This window comes from Poecilia mexicana, unplaced genomic scaffold (genome assembly GCF_051168715.1).
Source record: "Poecilia mexicana isolate PSO_F unplaced genomic scaffold, ASM5116871v1 scaffold_18, whole genome shotgun sequence".
NCBI lineage: Eukaryota > Metazoa > Chordata > Actinopteri > Cyprinodontiformes > Poeciliidae > Poecilia > Poecilia mexicana.
In genome coordinates, this window is record NW_028263387.1 from 28,677,371 (window position 1) to 28,697,778 (window position 20,408).

At 40.5% G+C, this 20,408-nt stretch overlaps 1 protein-coding gene across 9 annotated transcripts in view; it reads right to left on the reverse strand.

Annotated features, from left to right (window-relative positions):
* ctc1 (CTS telomere maintenance complex component 1) overlaps positions 1 to 13,901 on the reverse strand; it is a 67,104-nt gene extending 53,203 nt beyond the window's left edge. For 7 of the 9 annotated variants that reach the window (XM_088015561.1, XM_088015559.1, XM_088015558.1 and 4 more), the window contains exons 1-4: positions 13,613 to 13,900; positions 12,796 to 12,943; positions 12,358 to 12,457; positions 12,004 to 12,226 (exon numbers count right to left, since the gene is read on the reverse strand). In XM_088015561.1, coding sequence (XP_087871687.1) covers positions 12,004 to 12,226; positions 12,358 to 12,457; positions 12,796 to 12,943; positions 13,613 to 13,663 — 522 coding nt within the window. In that variant the 5' untranslated portion in view covers positions 13,664 to 13,900. Of the gene's footprint in view, positions 1 to 12,003; positions 12,227 to 12,357; positions 12,458 to 12,795; positions 12,944 to 13,612 lie in introns of all 9 variants that reach the window. The other 2 variants (XM_088015562.1, XM_088015566.1) reach the window with 1 other exon arrangement.
* Positions 13,902 to 20,408: the final 6,507 nt, after the last annotated feature.

Below are 20,408 nucleotides of genomic sequence, written 5' to 3' on the forward strand. Positions count from 1 at the left end.
TGCAATGAGTTTACTTGTGTGGCCCCCTGCAGATCAGATTAAGCTGTATGCGGCCCCTAAACCAAAATGAGATTGACACCCCTGATCTAGATGGTAACTAGTTAGTATGTAGATGGTATATAGTTACTATCTAGTTGGTATCTAGTTAGTATCTGGTTAGTATCTAGATAGTATCTAGATGGTAACTAGTTAGTATCTAGATGGTATCAAGTTGGTATCTAGTTCGTATCTAGATGGTATTATGTTGGTATCTAGTTAGTATCTAGTTGGTATCTAGTTAGTATCTAGATGGTATCTAGTTAGTATCTAGATGATATCTAATTAGTATCTAGATGGTAACTAGATGGTATCAAGTTGGTATCTAGTTAGTATCTAGATGGTATCTAGTTAGTATCTAGATGATATCTAATTAGTATCTAGATGGTAACTAGATGGTATCAAGTTGGTATCTAGTTAGTATCTAGATGGTATCTAGTTTGTATATAGATGATATCTAGTTACTATCTAGTTGGTATCTAGTTGGTAACTAGTTAGTATCTAGATGGTATCAAGTTGGTATCTAGTTCGTATCTAGATGGTATCTAGTTTGTATATAGATGATATCTAGTTACTATCTAGTTGGTATCTAGTTGGTAACTAGTTAGTATCTAGATGGTATCAAGTTGGTATCTAGTTCGTATCTAGATGGTATCTAGTTTGTATATAGATGATATCTAGTTACTATCTAGTTGGTATCTAGTTGGTAACTAGTTAGTATCTAGATGGTATCAAGTTGGTATCTAGTTCGTATCTAGATGGTATTATGTTGGTATCTAGTTAGTATCTAGTTGGTATCTAGTTAGTACCTAGATGTATCTAGTTAGTATCTAGATGGTATCTAGTTAGTATCTAGATGATATCTAATTAGTATCTAGATGGTAACTAGATGGTATCTAGATGGTATCAAGTTGGTATCTAGTTAGTATCTAGATGGTATCTAGTTTGTATATAGATGATATCTAGTTACTATCTAGTTGGTATCTAGTTACTATCTAGTTGGTATCTAGTTGGTAACTAGTTAGTATCTAGATGGTATCTAGATGGTAACTAGTTAGTATCTAGATGGTATCTAGTTAGTATATAGATGGTATCTAGTTACTATCTAGTTGGTATCTAGTTAGTATCTGGTTAGTATCTAGATAGTATGTAGATGATATCTAATTAGTATCTAGATTATATCTAATTAGTATCTAGATGGTAACTAGTTGTTATCTAGATAGTATCAAGTTGGTATCTAGTTACTATCTAGTTGGTATCTAGTTACTATCTGGTTAGTATAACATTTATAACATCTAGATAGTATCTAGATGGTATCAAGTTGGTATCTAGACGGTATCAAGTTGATATCTAGTTAGTATCTAGATGGTAACTAGTTAGTATCTAGATGATATCTAGATGGTATCTAGACGGTATCAAGTTGATATCTAGTTAGTATCTAGATGGTAACTAGTTAGTATCTAGATGGTATCTAGATGGTATTATGTTGATATCTAGTTAGTATCTAGATGGTATCTAGATGGTATTATGTTGATATCTAGTTAGTATCTAGATGGTAACTAGTTAGTATCTAGATGGTATCTAGATGGTATTATGTTGATATCTAGTTAGTATCTAGATGGTATCTAGATGGTATTATGTTGATATCTAGTTAGTATCTAGATGGTATCTAGATGGTATTATGTTGATATCTAGTTAGTATCTAGATGGTAACTAGTTAGTATCTAGATGGTATCTAGATGGTATCTAGACGGTATCAAGTTGATATCTAGTTAGTATCTAGATGGTAACTAGTTAGTATCTAGATGGTATCTAGATGGTATCTAGACGGTATCAAGTTGATATCTAGTTAGTATCTAGATGGTAACTAGTTAGTATCTAGATGGTATCTAGATGGTATCTAGACGGTATCAAGTTGATATCTAGTTAGTATCTAGATGGTAACTAGTTAGTATCTAGATGGTATCTAGATGGTATTATGTTGATATCTAGTTAGTATCTAGATGGTATCTAGATGGTATTATGTTGGTATCTAGTTAGTATCTAGATGGTATCTAGATGGTATTATGTTGATATCTAGTTAGTATCTAGATGGTAACTAGTTAGTATCTAGATGGTAACTAGTTAGTATCTAGATGGTATCTAGACGGTATCAAGTTGATATCTAGTTAGTATCTAGATGGTAACTAGTTAGTATCTAGATGGTATCTAGATGGTATTATGTTGATATCTAGTTAGTATCTAGATGGTAACTAGTTAGTATCTAGATGATATCTAGATGGTATCTAGACGGTATCAAGTTGATATCTAGTTAGTATCTAGATGGTAACTAGTTAGTATCTAGATGGTATCTAGATGGTATTATGTTGATATCTAGTTAGTATCTAGATGGTATCTAGATGGTATTATGTTGATATCTAGTTAGTATCTAGATGGTAACTAGTTAGTATCTAGATGGTATCTAGATGGTATTATGTTGATATCTAGTTAGTATCTAGATGGTATCTAGATGGTATTATGTTGATATCTAGTTAGTATCTAGATGGTATCTAGATGGTATTATGTTGATATCTAGTTAGTATCTAGATGGTAACTAGTTAGTATCTAGATGGTATCTAGATGGTATCTAGACGGTATCAAGTTGATATCTAGTTAGTATCTAGATGGTAACTAGTTAGTATCTAGATGGTATCTAGACGGTATCAAGTTGATATCTAGTTAGTATCTAGATGGTAACTAGTTAGTATCTAGATGGTATCTAGATGGTATCTAGACGGTATCAAGTTGATATCTAGTTAGTATCTAGATGGTAACTAGTTAGTATCTAGATGGTATCTAGATGGTATTATGTTGATATCTAGTTAGTATCTAGATGGTATCTAGATGGTATTATGTTGGTATCTAGTTAGTATCTAGATGGTATCTAGATGGTATTATGTTGATATCTAGTTAGTATCTAGATGGTAACTAGTTAGTATCTAGATGGTAACTAGTTAGTATCTAGATGGTATCTAGATGGTATCTAGACGGTATCAAGTTGATATCTAGTTAGTATCTAGATGGTAACTAGTTAGTATCTAGATGGTATCTAGATGGTATTATGTTGATATCTAGTTAGTATCTAGATGGTATCTAGATGGTATTATGTTGGTATCTAGTTAGTATCTAGATGGTATCTAGATGGTATTATGTTGGTATCTAGTTAGTATCTAGATGGTAACTAGTTAGTATCTAGATGGTATCTAGATGGTATCTAGACGGTATCAAGTTGATATCTAGTTAGTATCTAGATGGTAACTAGTTAGTATCTAGATGGTATCTAGATCGTATCTAGACGGTATCAAGTTGATATCTAGTTAGTATCTAGATGGTAACTAGTTAGTATCTAGATGGTATTATGTTGATATCTAGTTAGTATCTAGATGGTAACTAGTTAGTATCTAGATGGTATCTAGATGGTATCTAGACGGTATCAAGTTGATATCTAGTTAGTATCTAGATGGTAACTAGTTAGTATCTAGATGGTATCTAGATGGTATTATGTTGATATCTAGTTAGTATCTAGATGGTATCTAGATGGTATTATGTTGGTATCTAGTTAGTATCTAGATGGTATCTAGATGGTATTATGTTGATATGTAGTTAGTATCTAGATGGTAACTAGTTAGTATCTAGATGGTATCTAGATGGTATCTAGACGGTATCAAGTTGATATCTAGTTAGTATCTAGATGGTAACTAGTTAGTATCTAGATGGTATCTAGATGGTATCTAGACGGTATCAAGTTGATATCTAGTTAGTATCTAGATGGTAACTAGTTAGTATCTAGATGGTATCTAGATGGTATTATGTTGATATCTAGTTAGTATCTAGATGGTATCTAGATGGTATTATGTTGGTATCTAGTTAGTATCTAGATGGTATCTAGATGGTATTATGTTGATATCTAGTTAGTATCTAGATGGTAACTAGTTAGTATCTAGATGGTATTATGTTGATATCTAGTTAGTATCTAGATGGTATCTAGATGGTATTATGTTGGTATCTAGTTAGTATCTAGATGGTATCTAGTTGGTATTATGTTGGTATCTAGTTAGTATCTAGATGGTATCTAGATGGTATTATGTTGATATCTAGTTAGTATCTAGATGGTAACTAGTTAGTATCTAGATGGTATTATGTTGATATCTAGTTAGTATCTAGATGGTATCTAGATGGTATTATGTTGGTATCTAGTTAGTATCTAGATGGTATCTAGTTGGTATTATGTTGGTATCTAGTTAGTATCTAGATGGTATCAAGTTGGTATCTAGACGGTATCAAGTTGATATCTAGTTAGTATCTAGATGGTAACTAGTTAGTATCTAGATGGTATCTAGATGGTATTATGTTGGTATCTAGTTAGTATCTAGATGGTATCTAGATGGTATTATGTTGGTATCTAGTTAGTATCTAGATGGTATCTAGTTAGTATTTTTGAGAAAATATGATTATTTTCAGTGTTTAATACGATTTGATCTTTTTTGAACAAATCTTTAAACTTTGAACAGGTTTCTGTTAGTGATTTAAAATTAAACTATTGCTGGGTAAGTATTCAAAAGTACCAAGGAAAATGGGGTGATCTGTAGAGCTTCTCCTTGGACCCCTGTGGTTGTAACACATAGGACAGGAGGCCATGGATTAACATATGCAGGAAAGTAGAGGCCAGTATCATTTAAACTACCTTGGGAAACAGGAACTTGCCGAGTTCACAGGAGATCACAATCCTTCTGTGAATATCTGGGTTGTGTGAAGATTTTGAACCACTAACAGTTAATTTACAAGATATTTTTCTTAGTTATAGATAGCATGCTCTGATGGAACTTATATTATTTAGTTGTAGAATTAATTTAGACGATGATGAATGGATTTGAAAACTGTGTTATTTCTGACTGTTAGAATTAAAAGAAAATGTTTTGTCTGTATTAGAAAATTGCTCAGGATTTATGCTAAATGGGGTTTTGGAAAATGATTGTGTTAACTTGTATACTTAGGATTGAATATTATGTTTCATAGGTTAGAAAAAGGAATGGAACCTCATTTTGTTCTGTTGATTTTATGTGTTATTTTTGGTTTAAGGCAGGACGCAATCTTTTGGGGTGCTGAGTGCAGAGAAGCAAAACTGGGTTTGTTAAGATAAACTTTCCTTAAACTAATTTCAGAATTTAAGTCTGTTCCTGAGAATCAATGTAAGGAAAAGAGCGGGAGAGACGCCAGTTTTCACACATATCTGTGAAATACTTTTCTCTGCATATCCCGTATCCAGATGGTTTTAAAACCACAGGAGTTCAGGATGAGGCTCTCCTCTTCGTTTGTGAAACAAAAGAGCAAATGGCCTTTGTTCACAGCAGTGATTTAGGGGACGTTCTAAGTTTTTCTGAAGGTTCAAGGTAGTTTTTAGTTGGTCAAGCAGAGGCACGCCTTTCTTGAAAATTTAAAAAAAGACACACCTACAATACAAAAGTTCGTGCGCTGGAGTAATAAGGTAGATAGCTGCTACTATTTTTGCCTTTTTGCACCAGCTCTCTCCAAAGACGAGTCTTTGCTTTTCTTTTCCTATTTTTGTCTCAGGTAATGAATGTATGTTACTGCTGTTCTGCAGTTTTGTTGTTAAATCATAAGTTGTTTCTTATTGGATTAAACTGTGTAATTCTGTGACGTCAACACGCATTGTTGTTTCCTTGTGGCCACACGTGGCTCGCCGAGAGGACCTTGGACTAGAGGAAGAGAGAGCCAAAGTTTTTCTAAAGTTAAATATTTTAATATTTTCTTCCTTAACAGTATCTAGATGATATCTAATTAGTATCTAGATGGTAACTAGTTAGTATGTAGATGGTATATAGTTAGTATCTAGTTGGTATCTAGTTAGTATATATTCTCTAGTTAGAGAATAGAAAACACAAAAAAGGAGGAGGCGTGGCTTCAATATTTAATAATACCATGAACTGTAGTAAAATCTCTTTGGGTAATTTCACGTCCTTTGAATATGTTGGTATAGAGGTAAAAGGCCACAAACGGACTTTGACACTAACTCTCTACAAAACACCAACATATGAGGAAAATTTCTTTACGGACTTCAATGAACTTCTATCTCTGATATGCATTGATTATGATTGTTTAATAATTGACGGTGATTTCAACATTCATGTTGACAACCTGAAGACCGAGGGGCAAAAAAGCTGTTTAATATATTAGAGAGTTTTGGTTTAACACAACATGTCAAACAAGCAACACACACTCATGGACACACACTGGACCTGGTTATCAGTGAGGGTGTGAATGTTTCCAATGTCTCTGTAACTGATGTCACCTGTCGGATCACTTTGCTGTTATCTTTGAATGTTCTTTATCCGTTAACCCACTTGGACAAACAGCTACTATCACAAAACGTTTTTCACAGAAAACACAGCAGAAACATTTAATCAAATCTCCTCTTCTTCCTCGTCCTTAAGCTATAATGACGTAGATAAGTTGGTAGATGATTTTCAGTGCAAACTTTCAGATATCATTGATTACATTGCCCCCATTAAAGTGAAGGTTGTGTCTGGTAGGAAGAAATCTCCATGGAGAAATGCACAAACAGTTCAATCTGCAAGACAACTCTGCCGTAGGGCCGAACGGAAATGGCGCAAAACTCAACTTCACGTTTATTGTGACATCTATAAAGAAAGACTACGTAACTATCACTCAACACTAAAACATGCAAGAGAGGCTTTCTTTGTAGATGTCATAAACAAAAACATTAACAATGCTCGAGCTTTATTTGCTGCTGCTGACAGGCTCACAAACCCTCCTATGACGTCACCACCTGAACTTCAATCTAATGCCTGCAACAAGTTCTCCAGTTTCTTTTCAGAGAAAATTCAAAAGATCAGAGGATTAATCTGCTCATCCACTCCAAAGCCAGTATCAATGCTATGCCCAAACACAACAAATGCAGGAAAAATGACCCAGTTTCAAGTACTTCATTATAAAACCCTAGAAGAAATGATAAGTCAGTGAATCTCCAGTTCCTGCTGTCTGGATGTCCTAGCCACACATTTCTTTAAGAAAGTCCTGCCTGTCATTAATGATCTGATCCAAATAGTAACTCATCGCTCTCTTCAGGTGTTTTCCCCCAGGCTTTGAAAACAGCAGTTATCAAACCACTGATAAAAAAGAACAATCTGGACAAATCGCTACTGCAGAATTACAGGCCGATCTCTGACCTCCCATTCATCAGCAAAGTTATTGAAAAAGCAGTTTTTAAACAGTTAAATAACTTCCTAACAATAATGAATCGCTTTGACTCCTTCCAGTCTGGTTTTCGGTCTCACCACAGCACGGAGACGGCCTAGTCAAAGTGTTCAATGACATCCATATAAACACAGACTGTGGGAGAACCACAGTGCTGGTTCTGTTGGACCTCAGTGCTGCTTTTGACACTGTTGACCACGACATTTTACTGAATCGACTGGAGAGTTGGGTCGGACTCTCCGGTCCAGTGCTCAACTGGTTTGAATCTTACATAAAGAACAGGGATTTCTTTGTTTCAGTTGGAAACTTCTCATCAGAGAGGTCAAAGGTCACATGTGGGGTACCCCAAGGTTCAATCCTAGGACCCCTTCTTTTCAATATTTATATGCTCCCACTGGCTCAGGTTATAGCAGGAAATAGGATCAGCTACCATAACTATGATACACAGCTCTACATTATGATGTCACCAGGTGACCTTTGACCCCATCCAATCACTGAATAGATGCTTAGAACAGATCAATGTGTGGATGAGCCAAAACTTTCTCCAGCTGAACAGAAACAAACTGAAGTTATTATCTTTGGACCTAAAGAGGAGCGAACTAGAGTCAATGCTCAGCTTCAGTTATTACAACTGAAAACCAGCAATCAGCCCGAAACCTGGGAGTAGTGATGGACTCTGACCTGAACCTTCAGAGCCACATTAAGACAGTCACAAAGTCGGCCTTCTATCACCTGAAGAACATCTCCAGGATTAGAGGACTGATGTCTCAGCAGGATCTAGAGAAACTCATCCAGGCGTTTATCTTTAGCTGCATTGATTCCTGCAGCAGCGTCTTCACAGGTCTGACTAATAAATCAATCAAACAGCTGCAGCTGATCCAGAAGCTGCTGCTGCTGTTCTGACTAAAACCAGGAAGATGGAGACATAACACCAGTTTTAAAGTCCCTACACTGGCTCCCTGTAGCTCAGAGGATAGACTTTAAAATACTGTTAGTTTATAAATCACTGAACGGTTTAGCACCACAATACATTAAAGATCTGTTATTGCTGTACCAACCGTCTAGACCCCTCAGATCTTCTGGTTCTGGTTCTGCTCTGCATCCAGAACCAGAACCAAACGAGGAGAAGCAGCATTCAGTTTCTATGCACCACAGATTTGGAACAAACTTCCAGAAAACTGTAAAACAGCTGAAACACTGAGAGCCTTTAAATCTCAACTTAAAACCCACCTGGTTAGAGCTGCTTATGGCTAAATTAGGGTTAGAGTGGGTTTGATGTCTTCAATGTATTTGATGTTTTTAATGTTTTTATCTTTTTAAATATTTTTATCTTTTCCTTTTATCTTTTTATTACTTTCTCTTTATTTCTCTTTCTCACCGTTTTTCTAATGATGTAATGTTTTTGATGTTTTCATGTTTTTAAATCTTTCTGTTTCCATTTTAATTATGTAAAGCACTTTGAAATGCCTTGCTGCTGAAATGGTCTATACAAATAAAATTTGATTGATTGATTGATTGATATAGATGGTATCTAGATTTTATCTAGTTGGTATCTAGATGGTAACTAGATGGTATCTAGTTGGTATCTAGATGGTATTGTTGGAAATATCAGTGTCATTCTGCTAATTTTAATGATGTTTAACTTTAGTTCATGTTAAAATGTTAGACGGATCCTGATTGTTTTAGTCCTGAGTTTAGGTTTGATTTAGATTCATAGTTTGATCAATATATAACTTAATATGTAGAACATTTTCTTAGATATAAGGGTAACAATTTGATTAATATTAGTCTAATCAGTAGTTTCTATATTGGATCACATTCTTAATAGTCTATAAGTCATAAAATCATCTGAAAATGTTTCAGTTCATTATAACCAATCAGAACATACTGACTGTAACAGATGTTTTGGTATTGAAACGGCTCATGTCTGTTTTATAAGAGTTTGAAGATATTATATGAAACGTGTTAATTTGTATAATTACACTCTGCAGTTTGATGCCCTGGGTCAGAGGTCAGAGGTCAGGAGAGCTCTGTGGGTTCAGAACCAGGTTAAAATGAGAAACACTGATTAGATTAGACAGAGGGCAGATCCATCGTTGTATCACCTGCAGGGTCTCTGGCTGCAAACAGCAACATGACGGCTGGTTGATTCCACCTCTAAACGTCAGACAGTAGAAACACACCTGGATATAAAAGTAATGGAGCTTGTTGTGAAAACTGGCATAAAGTGGTGAGATCTTACCAGGTACACGCAGAAAACGGAGTATAAAGGCCTGTGACATGACAGTAATCTTGTATATTGATTTAATGATGATTAAAAGATTAATAAAATATATACAAATGTAATGGATGGAATAATCTGTAATGTACGGTTGAAAAAATGTATTCTGTACCCGTGATCTGAATGACGGTAAAAAATTGATTTTAGTGTGAGGAGTATTGAAGTAAAGTGTGGTGATTGTTGATGATTAGAAACTGATTTTACAGCTTGAGTCGAATGATAGAGGATCATACTGAGAGTTATGAGTTGTTATAGTGATAAACTGTTTATGTTCTATAAGTATAGAATTATGTTTTACAGTAAATTAAAGAAACGTGATGACTGAAGATTTAGGTTCGTGAGAAAGAAAGGCAGGTTCTGCTCTTGGACTGTGTCGCAACTGGGCGGGGGCCTGGGGAGGCTCAGAAAGGGAAGTAAGTTACCAGATGGCCAGTGGAAAATGGGAAGTACCAAAAAGTCACAAAAGAGATGATGATTGGGAAAGGATGGGGCTTTCCACAGACTGAAATGTTCCAAGAGTTACTAAACCTCTCCCATACACAACTGTGGGCTGAGAAAGTATAAAAACCAGCAGACAAGGGAAGAAACTGTTCTTTGTCCGCGGCGCTGGAGGAGCTAACAAGAGGATGCAGATTGAAGACCAGCAGAGGACCGCACCCTGGAACCGAGGGGAAGCTGAGACTTCACGCCGCTAAGAAGGGACAAGATCCATCTGCCCCCAGCCCTGGTTCCTGATTCGACCAACGCCTCTGCCTCAACCCAACGATCCCCACTCTATTGCAGCAGACTTGGAGAAAAGACAAAGGTCACTGATTGACGAAGATTCTGTGCGTTAAGGACAACGGACGGTTCTGCTTTGCTTCTATTCTGGAAGAGGACTTGGCCTTGACAGGACAAAGACTCTGACCAAGGACACTTGAGGATTTCTGCTGCCGGGACCAAATGTCATCTGGGTGTGAGTTTAGCTGCCCCCAAAAGCCTCGCTTAGTTAAACTAGTAACATAGTGCAGGGATAGAAATTAGAAAAGGTTGTGATTGATTTTAATTTCGGAATTATTACTTATTACGATTTTATAATCCCTGTAAGTTAATCTGTTTGTCATTTTACCCCTGCTAAAGCTTGCTTAATAAATTACATATTAAAAATTCCAATGATAATTGTGGACATTGAGATTAATGGTGTCATCTGATCATTGTAGTTTCCCCTAATTATAGTAAAATACACATACATGATTCTAGTGATGTGGTGGCTTCGTACTTGGTGAGAGTAAAAATAATGACCTTGGGAATTTAGTCTAAGTCACTAAATCTAATCTAGCTGGTAACAAGTGCCGGTATTTTAAGGAGAAAAGCTACCGTTAACAGGAGTGGTTGTAGAAGCTATGCAGCAGTGAGGGCTACTCTGTTGACTGCTTCTCAACTGGAAAGGGTCATAACTTCTGGATTTGAAGGTAGTTAGAGCTAGACGAGTTTTCTCCACCACCAGTTTGAAAAGAATATCTCCTATAAACCTCTTTCTAGGGTAAGACCCGGGTTTTAGAGATTTTCCGGACCTGTTAGACAGAGAACTGGTCAGTAGTCAGTCAGGGGTGAGTTATGGGTGGGGCTGACTATTGTACAGTAACGAACAAGCTAAAACAGCCAATCAGATCGCTGGGTGGAGGATCTGTGTTAACTCAGTGGTCTCTGAAGGAGAGTCTCCATATTTTGTTCTCAGCTAATTCATGTTTCCTTCCTGGCTTTGGGTCCTGATCATCATGTTGGTCTGATTTTATGCATTTGACTGAATAAACTCTGGTTGGTTGTGAAGTTGAACTGTTTGTCTTTATGGTTCCACCTTTACACGCGACATTAACGGACCTGAGAGAACAACGAGCAGCAGGTGGAAATGTCTCGTTTTCAACAGTATCGAGTCCAGTGGAGCCCACAGTGGCTCCTGGAGGCCCGGCATCCTGCATGTTTTAGTTCTGTACCTGGTTTAACTCACCTGGATCAGATGACGGATCATTAGAGGCCTAAGAGGACCTGCTGCTGTTAGCACCAGGGAGGGACTGCCGGGCCTCCAGGACCCACTTTGGGCTCCACTGGTCCAGTTGGTATCTAGTTGGACTCGATGTTCTCATGGAGCTGGAGAGGTGGGGAGCCAGCACACCTGGTTGCCAGGACGACCAGCGTGTCACTCTGTCCTGCACTGGCAGCTGCTGCCCTGAAGGAGGCGCTGTTAGCTCCTCCAGCTAGCTAGCCTCCATGAGGATTGTGGGAAACGGAGGCTTTATCCAGGAGAAATGGAGCCAATCAGCTGGTCTACTTAATCCCAACTGAGCGCGCTCAGAACACCTGAGTATGACGCTGCCTTTGATCTGTCACCTGGACACGCCTACCTGCACCAAGCCCCGCCCCCTGCTCCTCACCTCACACCTCACGCTGCCGCTGCCGTCCTCCAGCCTCCACTCTCCGGCCCGCCCCGCTCTCAGCCAGCCAATAAGCAGCAGGTTGACCCTGGGCAGCGACCTCTGACCCGGCAGGCTGAGCTCCGCCTCCCTGGCCCAGGCTCGATGCTGATTGGTGCTCCAGGACAGGTTGCTAACGCAGGCGAGGTGCTGCTGGGCGAGCAGCTCAGAGACGCACAGAGGCCTGGAGAGAAAGAGGCACCTGTCAGGGGGCGGGGCTTAACTATCACCTCTAGGTCTATATAGATCAGGTCCTAGTGGTTCTGGACCTGGTTCTGGTTCAGGAGGTTCTACTGGTTCTGGTTCTGGACCCACCTGTAGCTGACGGGTCGGCTGCTCCTCAGGCAGCTCCTCTCCTGGATCTTCTCCACGACACACACACTCAGCTCACACACACCTTGGTCACAGGACGCACCTGCAGCAACACACGCCGTTACCATGGAAACGGACTCTTGCACCAGCTGTCTGCACCTGAGTGAAGCCCCTCCCCCTTCTTCTAGTCAGCGTCAAACGTCTGAGCTGCTTTGACTTTAAGGATATCAATGAAAGGTTAAAGGTCAACCGGCCTTAAAATGACCTTTAACCTTTCATTGATACCCTCAAAGTCAAAGCAGCTCAGACGTTTGACGCCATCTTTGTCTGATTTCATTCAGGTTCTCCAGCAGCAGAACCAGGTTCTGGTTCCAACATGGAGGACAGGAGAGAAACCTGGACCTGATGATCAGGAACCGGGTCAGAACCAGAACCACTCACCTGCACCTGGTTGGTCGGCAGCAGCAGGGTGGGCGGGGCCTCCAGTGGCGGAGTGGGCGGGGCTTCCAGCGGCAGAGTGGGCGGGGCCTCCAGGTGTTCTCAGGTGTTTGTGGATGAAGGTGAAAAGGTTCTGCAGCCAAACGGACTCCTGCAGAGACAACAGAACCACTGAGAGACAGAACCAACCGGGTCAGACTGGTTCTGTTCCGGTGATCAGGTGGTGTGGACCGGCAGGTTCTGATCCAATAGGCGGAGCCAGGGGGGGTCCAGACCAGTTCTGTGGACCGGCCAGCTGGTTCTGCTGCTGGCTGGACCATCAGAACCTTGGTTTCTCTGTTATTGGTACCAGAACCTCAGATGGACAGAATAATCTGGTTCTGGTCTGGTCAGCGACCCAGATGGAGGTCAGTGGTTCTGGTTCTGTTTATTTCAGACCCAAACCCTGATGGTTTATCTTCAGAACCAAGGAGCAGAAAGGTTCTGGTCCGGTTCTGTCCCTTTGGACCAGTTCTGGTAAACGACCCGGTCAGATGAAGTTCTGACTGATGGAACACAGGCAGAACTTTGGACCCAAACAGAACAGAACCACCCTGCTGTCAGTCTGCAGAACCAGAGGGTCCAGTTGGTTCTGATCGGAACCGGTCCTCAGCAGCAGAACTCGTCTCATTATTGTTACATGAACATCTGATCAGAACCGGTTCTGGTTCTGACTGACCTCCTCTCAGTTTAACCGAATCCTGGACCTCTGACGTGATCCAGTCCAGAACCGTTACCTGGTCACTGACAGAACCGGAACACCTGAACAGGTGGTACTGACCGCTTCACTGCTGGGTCCGAACCGGTCCAGGAACCGCTGCATGGAGCCCATCCTCAGCCTCCAGAACCGAACCGAACCGGGCTGGAGGATCCGTTTGTGTAGGTTCTGGTTCTGCTTCTCCTCAGCCCGAACCGAACCGGGCCGAAGAGTCCGAATCTCTGCAGAACTCTGGTTCTGGTCCTGAAAGTGGCGCTAAAACTTTCTTCTTCTTCCGTTTCTCTGAGCTGTTTGAGTGAAAATCTTCTTCTTCTTCTTCTTCTTCTTCTTCTTCTTCTTCCTGCCTGTCATGGCGGCTGGTGGAGCAGATCCAGTTTCTGTTTCCGCCCCCTGCTGGACTGGAGGGGAACCGGAAACTAACAGTACATTTAAGCTCATTAGATGATAAATAAATACATTATTACAGATTAACAGGCATGGGTTTTCATGAGTGATTAGTGATTAATTTACCTTTTACTTTTTTATGACTTGAACTTTATTGATTTTCCAACAGAAAAATATATCACAATTTACCATCAGCTAAACAATGATTAGTCCTTGTGGATTCTTTGAGGCCAGTACAGCTAACATAAATTACTTAATGCAAAAATAATACTACTACTACTACTACTAATAATAATAATAATAATAATAATAATAATAATAAAAGTGACAAGACACTTAAACACAAACTGAAAACTGACATACATAAAATAACAAATCTACCACACCAGACAAGACCCAAGGTGTAGGTTGTGCAAGGAGGCCTCTGAGACAGTCCAGCACATAACAGCAGGGTGCAAGATGCTGGCAGGGAAAGCGTACATGGAACGACATAACCAAGTGGCGGGCATAGTGTACAGGAACATCTGTGCAGAATATGGACTGGAAGCCCCGAGGTCAAAGTGGGGACACCCCCAAAGGTGGTGGAGAATGACCGAGCTAAGATCCTGTGGGACTTCCAGATCCAGACAGACAAGATGGTAATGGCGAACCAACCGGACATTGTGGTGGTGGATAAAGAACAGAGGAAAGCCGTTGTGGTGGATGTAGCAATACCAAGTGACCACAACATCAGGAAAAAGGAGAAACTGGAGAAATACCAGGGCCTCAGAGAGGAACTGGAGAAGGCCTGGAAGGTGAAGACCACAGTGGTGCCTGTGGTCATCGGGGCCCTCGGGGCAGTCACCCCCAAACTGGAGCAGTGGCTCAAACAGATCCCAGGAACAACATCAGACATCTCAGTCCAGAAATGTGCAGTTCTAGGCACAGCCAAGATACTGCGCAGAACCCTCAAGCTCCCAGGCCTCTGGTAGAGGACCCGAGCTCAGAGGATGAAAGAGACCACCCGCGGAGGGTGAGAGGGGAATTTTTATATATATATAGCTGACTGTATAGCTCAGTGGGTAAGACACACTGATTGAAGTACCATCAGAAAGTCTCATTCAAGATGTGAATGCAGCATCATGAAATGCCATCATGGAAAAGACAGTTAGAGGCTAAGATCAAGATAACAAGGAGGGAAGTGAGCCAGCTGCCCATACCTGAAGCACTCGAAACTGCCAAACAAAGAGCTGGAGACTGAACAATACTGGAAAGGCATATGGGAAAGGGAGGCGTCCCACAACAGCAATGCACAGTGGCTAACCTCTCTACGAGAGGACCACAGCAACCTCCCTGAACAAGCCCCGGTAACCATCACTGTGGCAGATGTCCAAGAAAGAGTCTCGGGTATGAAAAACTGGACAGCACCAGGGCCTGACATGATCCATGCCTACTGGCTAAAGAAAATGGGACTCACCCTGAATGGTTAATCCCTCGTCTTAATCCGTTGATGAATCCAGTCATTTATATTACCAGAAAATAACAGAAAGAAAAGGTGATACGCCAACCCAACCCACCCCAGAATATTGAGAGAAAAAAAAAAAAAAAACGATGGGGGAAGCAGAAGAAAGAGGGAGAAAAAAAATTATACACACATATACATAATTAAAAAAAGACAACCAAAAAAAAAATAAAAAAATAAAAATGTATCAGGGTATATTAAGTCATTTGAGCACCAACCTACAGCCATTCTGACAGGCAAGGAGGTAACAGGGCTACAGAGCTGGAGCAGGACTGCCACTACCTGAGACCCATACCCGTGAAATCACTCAGTTGTTCAAGGAATGGCCCCCACACCCCGACATATCTGGGTACATTATTATTGAGAGTATAGCGTATTTTTTCAAGATGTAAACAAGAAGCCATGTTATTCAGCCAACATTTAAAAGAGGGAGGCGAGGCAGATTTCCACTCTGTGAGAATGACTCGTTTAGCCACAACCATCCCAAAAGAGAGAGCCTGTTGCACAGGCAAGGGCAGAGCAGGAGGCAGATACCCCAAACAAGGCAATAAGACAGTCTGAAGGTATCTGCTGTTTATAAGCAATTTGATAGAGACAAAATATGTCGGACCAAAACGTTGTTAAATAATGGCAGTACCAGAACTGATGTCCCAGGGTAGCCTTAGGGTGTCCACATCTGTCACAGGCACTTGAATGATTTGGAAATATTTTACTCAACCGCGCTTTAGAATAGTGCAGGCCATGTACAACTTTAAACTGGATTAGTTGTAATCTAGTATTAATGGAGCAGTTTCCAATTCCCATCAGCACGCGACCCCAAAGTGCAGTAGAAATTGTGACTCCCAGATCCTTGGACCAAGCATCTCTGATATGAATGGATGATGTAGGCATAGAAAAAACATTCACAAATTGTGAGACAAGATTTCTGGAAGTAGGAGGTTTAACAAGAAGATCATAAAAAATATGCTGCACCAAACGCTGATTTAAACTCGAACTAAGTTGGTTTGCAAAACTCCTAACCTGCAAATAGCGAAAAAAATTATTCGAGGACAGATTCAATTTAGACTGTAGCTGAGGATATGATAAAAACTGTTTATTGATAAAAAGGTCATTGAGAGAGGAGAGGCCCCTGCTCAACCAACGCTGGAAGGCAGGATCCAAAAGACCTGGCTTAAAGCAGGGGTTATGACACAAAGGGGCATAAATAGACAAATTTGGAAGTTTTAAAACCCTCTTTATTTGTGACAGAATCTTCAATGAGTTCCTAAGTATGAAGTCGCAGCGAGTCTCTTGAGAGGGATATCAGGTTTAGAAAATAACATCGCAGGCAAAGAAGCAGAAGTTTGTAGTAACAAGTTATGAGATTCAATCTGAGGCCAACCAGGAAAAGAGGCAGAAGGTTTCCCCGCCTCATCAGTGCCCGACGTCCAGAATGTCCAAGCCCTCACATTGCAGGCCCAATAATAATGCTGAAAGACTGGGAGACCAAAGCCACCCTCCCCCCTAGCCTTCTGCAAATGTGCCTTAGAGATTCGGGAGGCTTGTATCCCCAAACAAATGGCACAATAATTGAATCCAATGTTTTAAAGAAAGAGGAAGGGATAAAAATTGGGATGTTTTGGAAGAGATAAATGAACTTAGGAAGTACAACCATTTTGATAATATTAATACGACCAATTAATGAGAGTGGAAGTAACCGCCAGTGGTCAATCCAGTTTTTTAGCTTAGAGAGTAAATCTAAATAATTTAATTGAAAAAGTAGCTTAGAGTTTACTGGAATATTGATACCAAGATACACAAAATAGTCATGGGCGATTTTAAATGGTAAGCTATTCAAGAAACCAGAGTCAAGTCCATCAGAGAGAGGCACAAAGGCAGACTTAGTCCAGTTGATTGTGAAACCAGAGAACTGATCAAAACTCTGCAGTAAGTCAAGAAGCGGAGGAAGGGAGGCTTTAGCGTCACGTAATGTCAAGACTACATCATCCGCATATAAACCTATGACATGCTCTGACGCACCACATGTAATACCTGAGATAAGTTGATTAGACCTGATAGCAACAGCCAAGGTTCCAAAGCCAGAGCAAAAAGCATAGGAGACAGGCAGCAGCCCTGCCTTGTGCCACGTTTCAGTAGAAAGGGAGGTGATCCATCTCTATTGGTCAACACATGAGACCTGGGGTGAGTGTAAAGCATTTTTATGAGAGACAGAAACCTTGAGCCAAAGCCAAATCTCTCAAGAACAGCAAACATGTATCCCCACTCCACCTGATCAAATGCCTGCTGGGCGTCCAGAGATATGATTGCTGAATTGGTGAAAGCAGAAGAATAATGTTAAGTAGTCGTCTTGTGTTGGAGAAAGAGAATCTTTCTGGAATGAATCCAGATTGATCTGGATGTACCAGAGCACTGATGTGGGAAGACAATCGGTTAGCTAAAACCTTAGCAATAATTTTCTGATCAGAGTTAAGCAGGCTCAAGGGGCGATATGATGCCACATTAGTAGGATCTCTATCCTTTTTAAGTAAAAGACAAATATTGGCATCATATAGGGACTCAGGAAAATGCCTGAGCTCAATGGAAGACTTGACCATACGCAGAGTAAGTGGTAACACCATATCGATATGGGACTTGTAAAACTCGATTCCGAAGCCGTCAGGGCCGCAAGCCTTTCCACTAGGAAAAGAGCGGATTGCTGCCTTTATCTCCTCCAGAGTTACTTCACCATCTAGTTCCAGCCTGACGGCATCTGTAAGAGTTGGAATGTCCAATTGTTGAATAAAGTGTGTGATATCCTCTGTAGATGCAGTTGTATTAGATGCATAGAGTTTATTATAGTACTGAAAGAAAGTTTTGTTTATTAGCTTATGATCTGTCAGAAGCTGACCTGAAGGAGAAACGATCTTATTGACAGCCCGCTCAGCCTGCATTCCCTTCAACTGCCTAGATAGTATTTTATCTGCTTTGTCTCCCAATTCAAAGTACCTCTGACGCAGCTTCTGAATATCCTTAATAACCCGCTCACCCAAAATGCAGTTATATTCATACTTTAACTTCACAATAGAAGAAAATATGTGGTCAGAGTTAGAGCTACGGAATGTGTCTTCCAGGGTGATTAATTGTTTCTCAATTTCAGCCAGACGATCACAATTGACTCTTTTAACATTGGATTGATATGATATAATATCACCTCTTATTACGACCTTTAAAGATTCCCAGAGAGTAGAATCAGAGACAGCACCATTATCATTGTACGCCAAAAAGTCTGAGATCTTCTTAGAAACAAATTTGCAAAAGGAGCTGTCCAAGTAAGGAGGGATTAAGTTTCCAATTGTATTGTGCTCTTTGAATATCAAAGTTAGATTCAATTGACAACGGTGCATGGTCAGAGATGAGAATAGAGTGATAGGTAGATTTAAGAACACGGGGTAATAAGTTTGAATCAACCAAAAAATAATCAATTCTTGTTGAGGATTTGTGAACCGAAGAAAAAAAGGAATATTGCCTCTCTAAAGGGTGCAGATGGCGCCAGACATCAATCAGATCCAAAGATGTTGCTAACTTGGTTATAACTGAAGTGGACTGCAATGGTGGGGCGGGTTTAGGAGAGGACCTGTCAAGCACAGGGTCGAGGTAATTGTTAAAATCAACCCCAACAATGATCCTATACTCGCTGTGCTCCGCTACAAGATTAAATACTTTTTTGTAAAAGTCTGGACAGTCAAAATTAGGTGCATAGATGTTAAGAAGGGCCAGAGGGACAGAATTAAGATTCCCAGTGATGAGAATGTATCTCCCACCTGTATCAGCCATTTGAGACTCGAATACGAATGGTATGGTTTTACGGATGAGAATGGCAACCCCTCTCGCCCTGGAGGTGAAGTTGGATTGATACACCTGCGACACCCAGGATGTCCTCAAGCGTCTCTGCTCTGTTGGGTTCTTTCCTGTAAGAACACAACATCAGAAGACAGATACTTTAAGTGAGAGAAGACCTTGCCCCTCTTGAGAGCCCTGCCCATACCCCTACAGTTCCAGGTGGTGAAAGTAATGGGATTTATGGCTGGCTTGGAAGGAGCACCATCAGAATACATTCAGAACGGTAGTGTTAGGTTCCGTGTTTTTGTGTGTTTATTTTTGAGTTTTCTGTGTTCAGTTCCTGTTTCCCTGTGAGTCTCTGTCCTGTCCTCCCCGTTGATTGCTCCCCAGGTGTGTCTCATTCCCTTAATTACCCCGTGTGTATTTAAACCCACCTGTTGTCTGTGTTCCTCGTCGGGTCCTTGTCTATCGTTTGTCGTAGTCAGTGTCATCGTGTAATCACTCGCCAGTAGAACTGTTTAAGTCCTGGTTTGTGTATGTTTCCGTTTGATTCGCCAGTAGAACTGTAAAGTCCTGGTTAGTGTTTGTTTCGTCTAGTCCCTTTTGTCAGTTGCTACCGGTGCTTAGCTGCGTGCTAGTTGTTCCTGCCGTGCTGCCTGCCTTGGACTGTTTGTGAGCAATATTATCATTAAATCATCATCATCACCATAACCTGGGTCTCAGCGTCTCTCCTCACTACCAACACCCCCACTTCCTGACAGGTAGATGAAAACAACATTGTCGGAGCTGAGTAAAGGGGAAAAAAAGGTAAAGAAAGAAAGAAAAAGGCACCCACCCACCCTACTCCCCACCCCCCACCCTTCACCCAAGAAACCAATTACCACCCCTGAACCACCCACCTCCCAATACCACACTGCAGTGGAGAAACAGACAGTGCTTTCCCTTAAACTAAGGGAGGCTGCTGGGAACTGACCAGAGCAACACACTACAGGAACTTCCATAACCACTCCGAAATGAGGAGCAAAACCCCGTGAATCTCCAGGATACAATAAACAGTATAAATGGGACACCTGAACAATTATAAGTTTCAGCGATCAGGTATATAGAGACAGCAAAGAGATATGCAAAACAGAAAATATTGAAGTTGAAAAGAAG